The sequence below is a fragment of the Ranitomeya variabilis genome, chromosome 5 (genome assembly GCF_051348905.1).
Source record: "Ranitomeya variabilis isolate aRanVar5 chromosome 5, aRanVar5.hap1, whole genome shotgun sequence".
NCBI lineage: Eukaryota > Metazoa > Chordata > Amphibia > Anura > Dendrobatidae > Ranitomeya > Ranitomeya variabilis.
In genome coordinates this window covers 83,702,816-83,719,073 of record NC_135236.1, presented here as the reverse complement: position 1 = coordinate 83,719,073, position 16,258 = coordinate 83,702,816, and the positions used below count along the sequence as shown (strand labels likewise).

The 16,258-nt window shown below is 42.9% G+C and overlaps 1 protein-coding gene across 1 annotated transcript in view; it reads right to left on the bottom strand.

Annotated features, from left to right (window-relative positions):
• Nucleotides 1-9,768: 9,768 nt before the first annotated feature.
• Nucleotides 9,769-16,258, bottom strand: part of NPC1L1 (NPC1 like intracellular cholesterol transporter 1) — a 30,025-nt gene continuing 23,535 nt past the window's right edge. The window contains exons 14-20 of the mRNA XM_077262761.1: nt 15,852-15,978; nt 15,445-15,500; nt 15,194-15,344; nt 13,810-14,041; nt 12,892-13,005; nt 12,254-12,416; nt 9,769-10,763 (exon numbers count right to left, since the gene is read on the bottom strand). Of these exons, the coding sequence (XP_077118876.1) occupies nt 10,552-10,763; nt 12,254-12,416; nt 12,892-13,005; nt 13,810-14,041; nt 15,194-15,344; nt 15,445-15,500; nt 15,852-15,978 (1,055 nt within the window). The 3' untranslated portion in view covers nt 9,769-10,551. The remainder of the gene's footprint in view (nt 10,764-12,253; nt 12,417-12,891; nt 13,006-13,809; nt 14,042-15,193; nt 15,345-15,444; nt 15,501-15,851; nt 15,979-16,258) is intronic.

Below are 16,258 nucleotides of genomic sequence, written 5' to 3'. Positions count from 1 at the left end.
TGTCTTTTCATTTGCGATTATTTTCTCGGCCGAAATCGGACTGAGAAAAAAATCGCAGCTTGCTGCGATTTGCTGCGAGTCTCGGACGAGACTCGCCAATGCAAGTCAATGGGTGCGAGAAAAAAATCGCACAGCACTCGCACCATGCGAGTTCTGTCCGATTTTTACGCACCGGTGTCCTTTGAAAAGCCGGCAATTCAGCGCGGTGTACAGTAAAATCACACTGACAGGTTAGAATAGAGTAGATATATGCACATAGAATGTGTGTATATACATATATATATGTCAGTGAGACACCTATATATGTATATTTATATTTAATGCAGCGCTAGATAGCATAAAAGCCGCTAATTCAATTGCCGGCTTTTGCTCTCTCCTTCACAAACCCGACAGGATATGAGACATGGTTTACATACAGTAAATCATCTCATATCCCCCTTTTTTTTGCATATTCCACACTACTAATGTTAGTAGTGTGTATGTGCAAAATTTGGCCGCTGTAGCTGCTCAAATAAAGGGTTAAATGGCGGAAAAAATTGGCGTGGGCTCCCGCACAATTTTCTCCGCCAGAATGGTAAAGCCAGTGACTGAGGGCAGATATTAATAGCCAGGAGAGGGTCCATGGTTATTGGCCCCCCCGTGGCTACAAACATCTGCCCCCAGCCACCCCAGAAAAGGCACATCTGGAAGATGCGCCTATTCTGGCACTTGGCCACTCTCTTCCCACTCCCTGTAGCGGTGGGATATGGGGTAATGAAGGGTTAATGCCACCTTGCTATTGTAAGGTGACATTAAGCCAGATTAATAATGGAGAGGCGTCAATTATGACACCTATCCATTATTAATCCAATTGTTGGAAAGGGTTAAAAAACACACACACACACACATGATTTAAAAGTAGTTTAATGAAATAAACACAGCGGTTGTTGTAATAATTTATTGTTCTCTCAATCCATCAGGAACACCCTCGCTTGGAAAAATAATAAACGCACAAGATACATACCCTCAGATGTCAGATCACGTCCCACGATGTAATCCATCTGAAGGGGTTAACTAATATTACAGGCACGAGCTGCGATAAACCACTCGCTCGTACCTGTAATCCCCGGGTGCTGAAAGGAAAGCAGGATCTATACTTACATTCAGTCGCGGTGAGGCGCCCTCTGGTGGATGTTCTCATGAACTGCAGCCTGGGAACTTTTTCCCACGCTCCAGGTCATATGAGGACATCCACCAGGGGGCGCATCACCGCGACTGAAGGAAATGTAGGTCAATGACCTACATTTCATTCATTCGCTGGGGAATTACAAGCACGAGCACCGCTGCATTTAGCAGGGCTCCTGCCTGTAATATTAGTTAACCCCTTCAGATGGATTACTTCGTGGGACGAGACGGTTCACCAGAAGGTATGTATCTTGTGCGTTTATTATTTTTCAAAGCGAGGGTTTCCTAATGGATTGAGAGAACAATACATTATTACAACAACCGCTGTGTTTATTTCATTAAACTACTTTTAAATCATGTGTGTGTGTGTGTGTTTTTTTTTTTGTTTCAATATGTTTATTTAAAGTTTTCATAACAATATATGACAAAAACGACCTTCCATGTAAAGAAGGCATAGTTATTTTCAGAGCATCTTGACAGAAATGTAAAAGTAACCATATCCATAAAGGTCAATCATATAAACCGAACAAGAAAGACGAGACAGGACAGACTAGGGATAGAAACAACAGGGGGAATAGCATCACTTCGATTTACCAAATATGGGGGGAAATCCAACATGTCATGGCATCAGGCGCAGATAATTGGGCGAGTGCTGATTAATCGTAGTATACTAATTATGTTAATGGGCTATTACAGATATAAGATGTAAGAAATTCATGGAGACAGTAGGAGGGTCCGTGTCAGGGGTGTGCTGGAGTCGAGATCGAGCCAAGGGCTCCAGATTCGAAAAAAGGCACTCATGTCATCACACCTAGTTGCTTGGATTCTCTCGCACATTAAAATTTCATTCATTCTGTCTCTCACCATCGAAATGGACAGTGTCTGAGTTCTCCATTTAGAAGCTATATGGATTTTAGCTGCCATGCACAATGTATTCGCTAATCTCTGAAGGTTCTTCGAGAATCCATGTGGCATCTTACCCAATAGGAATACTGTGGGGTCCATGATAATTGGTTTACCAAATAATTGGTTAATAATTGAATTAACTTCTTGCCATAGTTTCTCAACTATCGGACATTTCCACCAAATGTGGAGCATATCCCCAGGGATATTACAGCCCCTAAAGCAATCTTTAGAGATGTGCGGATAAATGGCATGTAATTTGGTTGGAACATAGTATGCCCTATGTAACACCTTAAGTGATGTTTCAGTCAGAGATGTTTGATGGCTGCCTCTAGACAAGGTTTCACTGCATTTATGCCACGTCTCCAGAGGCAAGACGAGCTCCAGATCATTCTCCCATTGCAGCATATAATTTAGTTTCCCTGATGTATGAGCAGCATTCATCGTGGAATATATTAGCGAGATTATCCCATTACCCATAGGGTTTCCAGAATACCTTTGTTCAAAACCAGTGAGCCTAAAAGGGGCCCCTCGTGACAGATACTGTCTGGCAAAGTGAAAAACTTGATTGATGCGCATAACCTCCCCAGTCGGAGGGCCATGACATTGTATAAATTCTTGCTTAGTGAGTAAAATATTAAAAGGGGAGCAGAGGTGTTTTAGCATGGTAATCCCCTTCCCGATCCACCAGGAGAACAGTGCAGGCTCCAACCCCGGTTGAAACATAGGATTTCGAAACAATGATGTAAGGGGTGAAGACTTAGATTGAAGATTATGCTTAAATCTCTCCTTTCTCCATATGATCAGAGAGAGGGCGGAAAATGGAGCTGTGACCTGAATGCCCGGCGGGAGTCTTACCGTAGACCACAAGAGGCCACAAAGAGAATATGGTTGCAGGAAGTAGGATTCTAGTTGCACCCACCTGGGAGTATTACTGTTAGAAGAAAGTTTGGACAATTGAGCTATTTGGGCTGCTTTGAAATATATCAAGAGATTAGGCAATGACATGCCTCCATACTTTCTGTGTAAACACATTATGTTTTGTTTGATACGGGGTCTCTTTCCATTCCATATAAATTTGGAAATAATTGACTGGATCTCTCGGAGACATTTCAAAGGGACCGCAACAGGTAGTGACCTAAATAGGTATAGGAATCTCGGCAAAGTAACCATCTTTATAGTGTGTAACCGGCCAAGCCATGAAATTTTTAAGCGAGACCATTTTGCTATGTCAGTCTTAAATTTTGCAATTAAAGGGGAATAGTTCCACTTGAAAAGGGAGGATTTATGAGTCGTAAGGTTAATTCCCAAGTAGGATAGGGAATGTTCCCTTCTCGTAAATCCGAACTGTGAGATCAAATTGTCTTGGTCAGTCTTAGAGGTGTTGACGAATAGGGCCTCTGACTTATCAACATTTATCTTGAGACCTGATATTTTTTCAAATGTACGTAGAAGCGAAAATAGGTTGGGCAGAGTAGAGTAGGGGTTAGACAATGTGAGTAAAAGGTCATCTGCAAAAAGGCTCAGTTTGTATTTTTCACCCAGACCTGTGGGTCCTAATATGTTTGGATTTTCTCTTATGGCTGCGGCCAACGGCTCCATGGCTAAAGCAAATAATGCTGGGGATAACGGACATCCCTGACGAGTACCTCTTTGTATATTTATAGATAACGGTTTAGTGGATGGGAGTTTGAGGTATGCTGATGGGTTATCATATATTAGTTGAAGGCAGGAAATCAGCTTTTGAGGGAAATTAAATTTGTCCAACACTGAAAAAAGATAAGGCCAAAGAACTGTATCAAAAGCCTTTTCGATATCTAGAGCCAGTACCATCAAAGGCTTCTGCGTACGGTTCGCTGAGTGGATAATGTTGAGATTTCTACGTATGTTGTCAGGTCCTTGTCTCATCGGGATAAAACCCACCTGATCCCGATGTATAAGCGAGGGAAGTATTTTGTTCAGTCTATCAGTGATAAGGGAAGTGAAATTTTTTAAGTCGACGTTTAATAAAGAAATGGGGCGGTAGTTTTTAACTAATAAGTGATCTCGTTTTGGTTTAGGAATGACAGTTACGTGGGCGATGTAGAACTCAGGGGGCATTTGGGAGCCTGAAAGAAGGGCGTTGCAGAAATTTTTAATGTGGGGCACTAGGAGATCTCCAAATTTTTTGTAATAAAGGGCTGACAGGCCGTCTGGACCCGGAGCCTTGCCCGACTTTAATTTTTTGATTATTGTAATAATTTCCTCAGGAAGGATTTCTGACTGGAGTTGCTGTATAGCAGGTTCAGAGATTTTTGGAAGGGAAACACCTTGTAAAAAAGAGTTCAGGGAGTTCAAGGGGGTGTCTTGAGGGGAGGAGTACAATTTTTGATAATATTCATAAAAGACTTTATAGATAACCTCTGGATGAGCTGATATGCGTCCAGAGTTATCCCTGATGGAGGGGATAGAGTTTAAAAACTCTCTTGCGCGTAGCTGGCGCGCTAACATTTTGGAAGGTTTGTTTGCCTGCTTGTAAAAGGAGGCTCTAGTCCAGGCGAGGGCTTTCTCTGTTTTAACAGTGAGCAGTGATTTCAGCTGTTTTTTAACATCTGAGATTTGTTTTATTAGATAGCGAGATGTCGAAAGCTGATTAGCCTGTTCTAGCTTGAACAGTTTGGTTTCCAGTCTATTTTGGAGGGCTGATCTGTTTTTTTTTCGGGTGGAAGCTATCTTGATTATAGAGCCAGTTATGAATTTTTTATGGGCCATCCAGATGTTACCAGGGGAGGAGTCATTAGTTACATTAGTTTGAAAGAAAAGTTTAAGATCTTCTTTGAGTTGAGAGGATATAGTGGGATCTGTAAGCAGAGATTCATTTAAGCGCCACTTAAAAAGGCCAGACGTGGTAATATCAAATTTAAAGACCGACAGAACAGAATCATGATCTGACCAAGCTGATGGGACATGTCGTGAGTATAAGGCTGATGTTAGAGTGTTTGCAGTCGTTAACTGTAAGTCAATGCGAGAGTACGATTTGTGTACCGGTGAGTAGAACGTGAAGCCCCTTGCCTGCCCGTTAATCTCCCGCCAGACATCCACCAATCTGTTCTCCCTCATCAAATGCAAAATTTGTTTCCTATCTCTCTTGGAAACATCAGACCTCCGTACTGCACTACTGTCCTGGGTTGGATCAAGGACCATGTTGAAATCTCCACACCATATCAGGTGGTGGTATGAGATTTGAGAAAGCTTTGATAGAATTAATTTAAAAACCCGGACCTGGGAGGTAGCGGGGAGATAACTATTAATAATACAGATTTTTTTACCCTGAAGGGTTCCCTGTAGTATTAGAAACCTTCCTTCTGGATCTGAGTATGAGTCAGTCAAGTGGAAGGGGAAGGAGTTTTTTAGTAATATAGCAACGCCTCTGGTTTTTCTGTCCCAAGAGGCAAGGAAATAGCGGGAATAGCTCGAGTCAAAAAATTTAGGTGAGGAAGAAGAGGAGAAATGGGTTTCTTGTAAACACAAGATATCTGGCTTGTGTTTATGGTAATCTATGAATGCTCTCCTCCGTTTAATGGGAGAGTTAAGACCCTTTACGTTGTGAGAAATAACCCTACACATTAGTAAAGATACAAGTAATGCTTACAAACTCAGACACTCGACTAGTCCTGCCAGATCTCCACCGTTGGAAGCTGCGAAGCGAACGACATGGGGTAAGTCTACAAGAAAACAAAGGGAGAGAGACAAAACAAGGGAAAACAAACACATATAACATTAATAGAACAATAGTGTGAGTTCTAGCCTCACGAAATATGGAGATCCGGAATACCATATTAAAAGTAAACCGGGGATCACCAAAATAGGGCAACATGTAGTAAACCCGAGGCCGCACCCGTTATGATTACAAGCCCAGCCAAGGAGGGGAGGGGGATGGAGAAAAGGGAGGAAGGAAAAAAAAAAAAAAAAAAAAGGGGGGGGGGGAGGGGAAAGGAGAGGGGGGAGGGGAAGAGAGGGAAGAGGAAAGGAAAAGGAGGGGGGGGGAGGGGGAAGGAAGGAGGGGGGGGAAGGAAGGGGGAGAGAAGAAGGGGGGGGGGAGAAGGAGGGGGAAGGAGGGGGGGGAGAAGGAGGGGGAGGATGGGAAATCTAGTATAAAAATAATAAATAAGTGAAATAGAAAGAATAAACTGGTGCGGGCATATTCAGAAAAGTTCGAAATCGGGAAAAATATAGATCAGTCTAATGATCATTAACAGACAACTGTAAATAATTCAATGTAGTCAACCGGTGGAGTCAATGTAAAGCCACGTCTTAGGAATTAAACCCAAAAAATCCAGGAAACAGTCAAGTGATTCGTGAACGTTGGCTTCTGGTCGCAGGAACCTGCTGCCATTCTTTAGCTGGTCTGGGTCTTCTTTGCGGAAGTGGAGGCAGAACATCAGGAAGCGGAATTCCAGCTTGCTCTAGCACCTTTTTGCCTTCATCCAGTGTACGACAAATATGCTGCTCATTCTTATGTGTAAAAGATAAAGAGAATGGGAATCCCCAGCGGTATTTCACTTGCACTGACTGTAGTGCCATGGTGATTGGTTTAAGGGCTCTCCTGCGAAACAGCGTGGCTGGCGCTATGTCCGCAAACAATTTCACAGAGTCTGGAAGTCCAGGAAGTGTAGATAAAGATCTCGCAGCATTAAGAATTAAATCTCTAGATTCTTCATATTGCATTTTGAGGATTACGTCTCTGGGAATGTCTGCGGAACGTGTTCTGCCTAGTGCCCTGTGGATTCTTGTGACATGTAATGAGGACGGATCTGCCTGCGGCAGGAGCGCAATAAATAGGGTAGTGACTGTCTCTTTTAATGTCACATAGGATTCTGGTAAGCCACGCACTCTAATATTACCTCTTCTAGACCTGTTCTCTAGGTCCTCACTTCTCAGCTCTAGGTCCATGATGCGGTCAGCATGAAGTGTGAGGGTCTCTTGGTCTTCACTAAGGGCCTCTGCAGTGGCCTCCATTTTCTCCTCCAAACATACTGTGCGCTGGGAGATATCTTGCAGCTGGGTGGAGACTGCATTCATGGCTGCAGAGAGTTCTGTGCGGAAGGTCTCCTGGAGTGATTTGGTGAGTGCTGCAGTTGAGATAACAGCGTCCCCTCCATTATTCAGATCCTCATCGTCTGCCCCTTCAGTGAGCTGCAGCGCCGGGGTGTGAGAGAGAGTGAGGACAGGCGCGGCGGCCATTTTACCTGCACCGCCGCCCGCCAAGAGTTCTAATATCGGGCGACTTGCCGGCTGTCCTGCGCCACCTTTCCTGGGCATTGCGGACCTCGGCGCTCTCGGAGGTGAGGAGAAGCGAAGCGCCGTGAAAAGAACCCGATTCCGGCGTCCAAAAGGGGGGAAATCAAGCCTCGGGATGCGGAGCTCAGCCGAGCACTTCCTGCTCCATTAGAGTCCGCGCATGCGCCCCGTGTGTGTGTTTTTTAACCCTTTCAAACAATTGGATTAATAATGGATAGGTGTCATAATTGACGCCTCTCCATTATTAATCTGGCTTAATGTCACCTTCCAATAGCAAGGTGGCATTAACCCTTCATTACCCCATATCCCACCGCTACAGGGAGTGGGAAGAGAGTGGCCAAGTGCCAGAATAGGCGCATCTTCCAGATGTGCCTTTTCTGGGGTGGCTGGGGGCAGATGTTTTTAGCCACGGGGGGGCCAATAACCATGGACCCTCTCCTGGCTATTAATATCTGCCCTCAGTCACTGGCTTTACCATTCTGGCGGAGAAAATTGCGCGGGAGCCCACGCCAATTTTTTCCGCCATTTAACCCTTTATTTGAGCAGCTACAGCGGCCAAATTTTGCACATACACACTACTAACATTAGTAGTGTGGAATATGCAAAAAAAAAGGGGATATGAGATGGTTTACTGTATGTAAACCATGTCTCATATCATGTCGGGTTTGTGAAGGAGAGAGCAAAAGCCGGCAATTGAATTAGCGGCTTTTATGCTATCTAGCGCTGCATTAAATATAAATATACATATATAGGTGTCTCAATGACATATATATATGTATATACACACATTCTATGTGCATATATCTACTCTATTCTAACCTGTCAGTGTGATTTTACTGTACACGGCGCTGATTTGCCGGCTTTTCAAAGGACACTGGTGCGTAAAAATTGGACAGCAATACGGATGTCATACTGATGTCATACGGATGATGCGATTAAAAATCGCATTGCACTCGCATTGCACTTGCATGACAATCGCATACGTTACATCCGTTTTTTCGGTCCAGATTACGGACCGATTTGTCTCTCGGCAGTGGAAATGAGCCCTTACTCCTGAGCTCAGCCCTAGGCTGAAACCTCCACCCACCACCCAGTGAAGAGGTAATACTTAAATACCCACAGTTAGCACAGACAAGGATAAAGGAAAATATACACCACGCCGCAGACGCTCAGGAATACACTATAAATGTGCAGGGCAAAATAAACACAAATATAGGAAGGAGTAAATAAGACGAAAGAATATACGCCACCAGCAACGAATCTCCAACAACCAGCTCTCCACTCCAGACCGAGATAACAACGCAAGACAGAAGCTATAATCGGCGATGCCCAAAGATCAGGAGAACTATTTAAAGGCCATGGAAATGGCCCAGCTTCCAATCCGAGGACCAGGTAAATTAACCCCGGAACAGCTAGACAAAATCTAGCAGACGCCAATGAGTAAATAGTGGTCAAAAAGCGGAATTACCGCTGTCTGTCAGACGACCTGGTCTGAACAGCGTCCGACATGACACCTACAGGACAGAGAGGGTTGTATCACCTTCCTATGGATGCTGATACAATTTACAATTGAAACTGGAGATCACCCACGTATCTGGGGCACAATGTGGACCCAACCATGGACTTTGGACCTCCGTTTCTTCTTACTCCACACCCAGTTAGCTATGTTACTGCAGATGAAATTTGTTTAAAAAAAACAAAGTTTTCTTTACTTCTCCTCCTCCGGTCCAGCGCTGAGTCTCCGCCACGGCTCTGTGACTGCCTGCATCACTGATTTCATGTTGACACCGCTGCAGCCAACAACTAAGCTTAGCAGCTCTGAGTTGTTCATATTGTCAACTTTAGCAGAACCCTTGAGATCCCGGATTGGCTGCAGCGCTGTCACTGTTTGTTACACTAGTTAATGCTGGACCAGGGGAGGGTGAGTAAAGTTAATGAGTCGTTTTTGTAAAACAAACTGCAGCCAAGGGAAAGGGTTATTAACGCTGAACTACTTGGATGGATGTAGGTCCTAGACACTTAACCTAAGTCTGTCCCTCATTTACAGTGGGATCAAACTAGTGACGTACGTAGAAAACAGAGACTCCATAACAAAGGTCAAAATGGACTTTCAATAAATAGGAAGGCATTTTGTCACTCATCAACGCAGGATCTGTTATTTGGCCCTGTCACTGACCCTTGTACCAATTTTTAGCAACATAGTGCTTTTGCCGAGAAGAATCCTGCAAGGATTCTCAGTAGCAAAAGTGATTAAATCAAGCAGTACTGCCACCTGTTCTCAAGGGCCCTTGGAGGGACCATAGGATTTACATGGTTTTGAGTTACACAACAAAAATCGACAGTGTAAGATAAATCTCAACTAGAACACTTAATTCAGAGCAAAGAGGTTTGCAGCTCTTGACCACTGCTGGGTAAAACAGACAAGGTGCAAAAATACTATTTTATTGTACAATATTTCTTTTATATAATATTAACGGAAACAAATGAAAAAAATCAACTGCTTCCACATTGTGTCCTGCCTACGACAGTCCTGGGGGGTTTCCAACCAGCAGCGGCTTTACTACAACGTACTTACCATGATTTAGAATGACAAACTCAGGACATTTAGGCCATGTTTCCATAGAGAGGAAATGTCACATTTTTTCCACAACTTTTTTTCGTAGAGAAAGTCTTCTGCATTTAATAAATTGAGCAAAGTGGATGCTTTTGACGCTCTTGAAAAGTGCTTTTGTTTGGTTGTGTTTTTCCCTTATAAACATGTATGTGGATCCTGAAAATTTGTACTTGAAATAAGGCAGCATTAATGCTACGCGAGAACATGGCATGTGCCTCCAAAATGTCTGTTTTTAGTCAGGTTTTTTTTTCTAAACCTCTTGAAACTATGCTTGTGGAAACTGTTGGCCATCGATGGTGCACAGCTGCCCGTCGCACCCTGGTCCTGGAATCTGAGGAGGTCCCTCAGTCCTATATGAAGAGACTAGTGCTATAAATTACGGTAGGTGCGCTAGATGGGGGCCCTTTTGGCACCCAGAAGATTACACCTTTACATAACGTCCACCAAACTCACATTTAGTGTGAAGTCTATGATGCCATGTCTGGATACATGTCACTTATTGCAGAAGTGGCTGGATCTTGAAGTAGTTCATGAGGTAATGGACAGCACTAGCAGTCATACAAAGTCTGTCCTTAAGGTTAGCTTTTCTTTTAAGGTTTTCCATTCTCCTTTGTGTTTTTCTCTTCTTCCTGAAATGCCATGTTGCTGTACATGTGGGTGCCGTTCTCCTCATTCCTCGCTTTCCCATCTCCCGGGATGGTGGTCTCATAATATGCATGATGATCAATCTGCTCCTTGTTGTCCTTGGCCATCTGTTCTTTCTCCTGATACTGAAGTAACACTGCTCGGTTTATATCGGGACCTGAAAATAAATGATTCCTTGTGTCAGAGCATAAGATAAAACTAGATACATTTCCCTTTTCTTATAAAAGGAGGTCTCCTGACACGTCTATTTTAGTACACACTTTCCCATAATTTAACAATTTTAATATTATTCAAATTGACGTGACTCTTCAGGATCTCAGCTTAGGGTACTGCGGACCCAGCTGGATGAACACAGGACCGCTTCATTGACCATCACTGAAACCCCAGAGACATCTTAAAGAATCCAGGTTGGGACAATCGGTTCACCTGACCACATACCTTACTGCTCTCGATTAGCTTCCTAAGCTTGTCGTTACCTCCTCGCTGTGGGAGCCCGCCAAAAGTGGGGAGTGGGGTGGGGGTATGCGACACTGGAAGTGTCTCTAATCCTGGGGAGTCAGCGGAAGGGTGAAACTCTGTAATTTGCACCATCTTGGGTAATTGCTGTGGCTTTTCTGTATGCTATTGTGTGTTGTGGTTCAATAAATTATTGCCACATTGTTTTACCCTCACCCTGTGTTGTCTGAGTAGTGTTCTGCCCACGGGGAGAGAGCGGACGTTCAGTGGTATGAGCCCTGATCTGTGCCGTCTTGCTAAAGACAGCTGGGCCAGCGGACAAGAGCACCCACTGACCCCCGTGTCTCCACATATATATTTTCATCTTTTACATTTTAAAAATAATGCGCTATATGGAACGCCATAAGAGGGCATCACCATTAAAGGCCTCCATACACAATAGACTAAAGTGGTCAACAGTCTAATATGTATTGTGGTCTCCCAACTCTCCCCTAATTTTAGGGGGAAGGAAGAATCCGGCCTGCTGGATTGCCAATGGTTGGTACCTTGATTCTCTGGGAGATGATTCTGGCAGCGACTCTCACATAGAGAACACAGGAATGCTCGGCTGAGCTGTTTGCGTCTGTGTATGGGGGGATAAGGGAGATAGCTGCATGGGGGGCTTAAGCCTGGACTTAGTAAAAGGACAAACATAGTCTGTCTTCAATGTGCTTCATTATTGGCGCTCACGATGTTGAAATATGGCAGAACGTGATGCAAGAATAAAGAAATAATCCTATAAGGTGTAGTATGCATTGTCAGACTGGGGTGCCAAGGGCCCACCAATAACATTGACTCTGGGGGTCTACTGTTCAGCTACATACACATATTACTTCACCCTCATTCACAAAATTACCTATGCTTCTATATAATAATAATAAACAGAGTACTTTGTCAAATATTTGATGAGATGCTCCCGTCAAACACTGTGCCAACTACTGCTCAGATAAGGTAGTGGGGGTTAGGCTTTTGCGCAGGGGCCCACCTGGGAATTCACCTGTTTGCCTGTGGGCCAGTCCGAGTCTGATAGTAAATCTATAAACATCTAGGTATAGTATTTGCATACAAGTGTATGTAAGTTTATTTGTTTTTTTCTGCACCAGCCATGCCACAGGTCTCATTAATGTTCCTGCCTATCTACATACAACTTACCAAAGTAGCTGAGTGCGACGGGGAGGAAGACGAGGCCATGCACCAGTCCTAGCAGAGTTATGGTCAGATTGAGACGGAAGAAGAAGATGTGAATGAGCTGCGCTTTGGCAAATGCTAAGACAATAATTCCAGGAAGGTTTGTCATTGCTACTCCTGCGAATACCTGTGTGCAACACAAGGACATGGAATCAGACACAGGGGGTCAAACAAAATGGGGAATATGAGTCAACGCGTATCTTCTAAAATATTATTAGAGCAATCAGAGACATTTTCTGCAAGAAAAATGAATAGTAGCCAATCACAGAGCAGCTTTCATTTTATCAAAACTTAAGTAAAATTAAAGCTGGGCTCTGATTGGCTACTTTTGGGCAATTATTTTTTTCTGTTAGTAAAAAATATGTAAGGATGCACTACACTGCCATTATTAAAACAATGTGCTGTCCACATAAGTCACAGAGGAGCTGGGTCCGTCAGAGTCCAAAATAGTTTCCTCCCCACCCCTCCCCTGATAACAAGTACAATTTCTTAAAGGGAATTTGAATAAAGCAGACAATCCCTTTAAGACATTAAAATGCTTGCCCACTTTACTATGAATTATGGTGTCTCCCTCTTGTTCCCATCCCGTCTCTTATACTCACAGCGCTGCCCATGTGGATAGTGGCATCTCTTGCCCGGTCTACTTTGGTTAGTTTGTTGCTCATGGCAAAAGATCGTGTAAGGTGAGAGACAAACTCCACTGAGATCCCAATGGCCTATAAGCAAAAGAACAGGGATGGAAGGGACATTAGACAATCTGTCGTAGGGAGAGAGAAACTGCCTAATATGCAGACACCCATGTATCCCTCTTATAAGGGAACCAAACAGCTCTATACAATAAAATATTTTCTGCTGCCCGAAACCACCACTAGGGGGAGCACTTTACATATAAATTAGTACTGAGTCCTATGGGAGTTGTATCAATGCACATAGGTGAGCTCCCCCTAGTGGTGACTCCAGGAATAAAGAAATATTATTTACTATGAGCTACAGTATAATATATATATATATATATATATATATATATATATATATATATATATATATATATATATATATATATATATATATATATATATATATATATATTAAAATAATAATACAATAAAAAATAAAAGGACATATATATATATATATATATATATATATATATATATACATATATATATATATATATATATATATCACTACATAAATAATACAATACAAACAATAAAGGGAAATTACATCCACTGCAGATTTTAGGTATTAACCTTAACCTATTATTAACCCTAAATTGTCAAGATTGTTAGTCTTCAGTTTATAACATACCTATCTGACATAATAATTGCTAACCCCTGAACCACTTTTATTACTATTAGCAATATTTATCACTAATAATCATCCCATATAAAAACATGGGACATAGTAAGTTGGTGTTTTGCTATCTTTAGGTAATAAAAAAATAAGGAAACTGCCGGTTAAAAATCTTGCATTTGCCCTTGAACAATATGGATGTATAATAGGGAGTAGTTACTCACCGTTACCAGGTTGATAAGGGAGACAGCGTTATAATCAATGCCCCATATAGTCATGACGCCAACTGTGTCTATGATGATCATAAAAATGGTAATCAGGTTAATTAATCCCGAGCGCAGGTCCATGCCCAGGAGGATGCAACACACAGCGAAGGTGGGCAGCAGACAAATGGCTAAGGTGAAAAGCCCCTCCTGGACAACAGACAGGTACTGCTCATAATAGACGTATGTGATCCTGTGTAAAGAAGGGTTATATATGGTGAGAAGGAGAATCATTTCATGTGAAAGCCAAGTAACACTATATATATAATTAATATATACATAATGGGATATTCCTAGTACATAATATACTGGCATATCACTAAGATTAACCATAATATTAAAGGGTAATTCTAAAGGATAGGGAATAATGTACTGATCGCTGGGGATCCGACTGATGGGACCCACAGCGATCCACTAAGGAGGGCTCTGGGACCCAGGAACGTGCTCTGAAAAGCCACATATTAAATGAGACCGAGGGGCACGTGTTCCACCTCCCTCCATTCATAGCCCATAGGATTGCCGGAAATAGCGTAGTGCTGTACCGGACCTTCTCCAGCAGTTCCGTGGACAATGAATGGAATGGAGGTCGAGCATGCGCAATTCCGGTGGGATCTCCAGCAATCAGTACATTTTTCCCTATATTATGGGAATCATACTATTTTGGGGACATCCCTTTAATATCAGTTGTAGTCGTGCACCAGCTTTTTCTTTGCACAGTAACACTCTTGGGTACTACCTGTGCAGGAAAGAGCAGCACAGCTTCATATAAGTGGATAGGGATGGTCTGCAGTTCCCGGAGGTCTTCTGGATGGCAGGGGAAAAAAATAAAGGAGACATAGTTCTAAACTAGTCATGGCCCCATTATTTCTGAGGATAAGTATCGTAGGAGTCAGCCCCCCACCCATTGATGGAAGAAATCATTTGGAAGAGACTGTACTTAAAATCAAAATTGGTGCAAATTGATTTGTAGGACTGGGTCCATCCATCCATCGGCCATGTCAGTTGTATGTGGCCATTGGACTGGAGCCCTGAGAACTACCTGCCACCTGCCGGCATTTGCGGGTCTTCTTCAGATTAGCCAGCCTGGCACAACGGCATTCGATGTGGCGCAATGCAGATATAGAGTCACAACAGTCAGGCTCATCGAGAGAAGAGTTAGAGTGTCGGGTTCCCGGGAGCTAGGAGATGGTTTTTCAGGGCTTTCAGTCACTGATTACTGACGTGGCCGATGGACCTGGTCCTATGGAATCATTTTGCACCAACTCAACTTAAAACCAAACCCAAAGTATCCCTATATTTGCTACATTGCTTGTGATTATTTTACAGGGAAAAGGTAGAAACTCACGTGTAAGGGAAAACGGCAAAATTAGGATCCGTGCCTGGCACTTTCCTCAATGACTCTGTTATATTAGCAGCCAGTTCTCGGGCATATTTCAGCGCTCCTGTATACTCTTGTGCGTTCTTCAAGGGTGTGTGGTAGGCCATAAAACGAGATGCTGCAGCAGATAATAAACCAAAGTAAATTTATGAATATCGATCATGTACGAGAGATAGGATGGGGCATTTCATACGTACAACACAGGCGATGTTCCTTACCTATAATTTCTCCCGCATCATTCCGTTTCACAGCATTATCATAAGCACCCAGCCCCCTGGAAAGAAATATAAGATCATGTTATATTTGGAACTAATCCATCCATTTAAACCATATGTGTAAAGACTGGAACACTCAATGGGAAAACAGCATGGTGTCTCCATGCTGCAAGGGGGACCTGGGTTCGAATCTGAAAATTTAGTTTGCACCTTCTCAATCTTTCCTTGACTTCTCACGTTTTCTTCTAGACTCTCACAATCACACTGAGAGGTTAATGTGCATTTTAGGTCAGCGCTGTGGAATATTAGTGCTATATCAGCACCCAAAAGTGACTAAATAGCTGGTTCTGTATGACCCTCATTATTAAAATACTGTAATGCTGGCCGGATGTAGGGACGGTTTTACTCACCCTTTTGGACATTTTAGATTTGGATAGTCTCCCAGGAAGTTGGGTAGATATTGGTTAAATTCTTCCACTGTTGGTCTCAGAGGTCCATCTGGACTTTTCATACATTTCCTTATACACGTAAGTGTGGCTGTCAGAAAAATAATCATCATTAGTATGTACAGTCCTCCAAACCAACAAAAGGCAGATGTTATATTGTCTAATCTAGATCTGAGTGATTTTTTTTATTATAAGACATACATTAGCTTCCAGGATCCCAATACAAAATCTGTCTGCCCCCCAATTCCACACACACACTTGCCATGTGCCATTATATCAAGGTTTCTTTTGTGGAAATTAGACCTTTTGCTCCTTGGCGATGATGTGACTAATCAGGAGTGTAACAAAAATAAGTGCAGGGGTTGCAATCA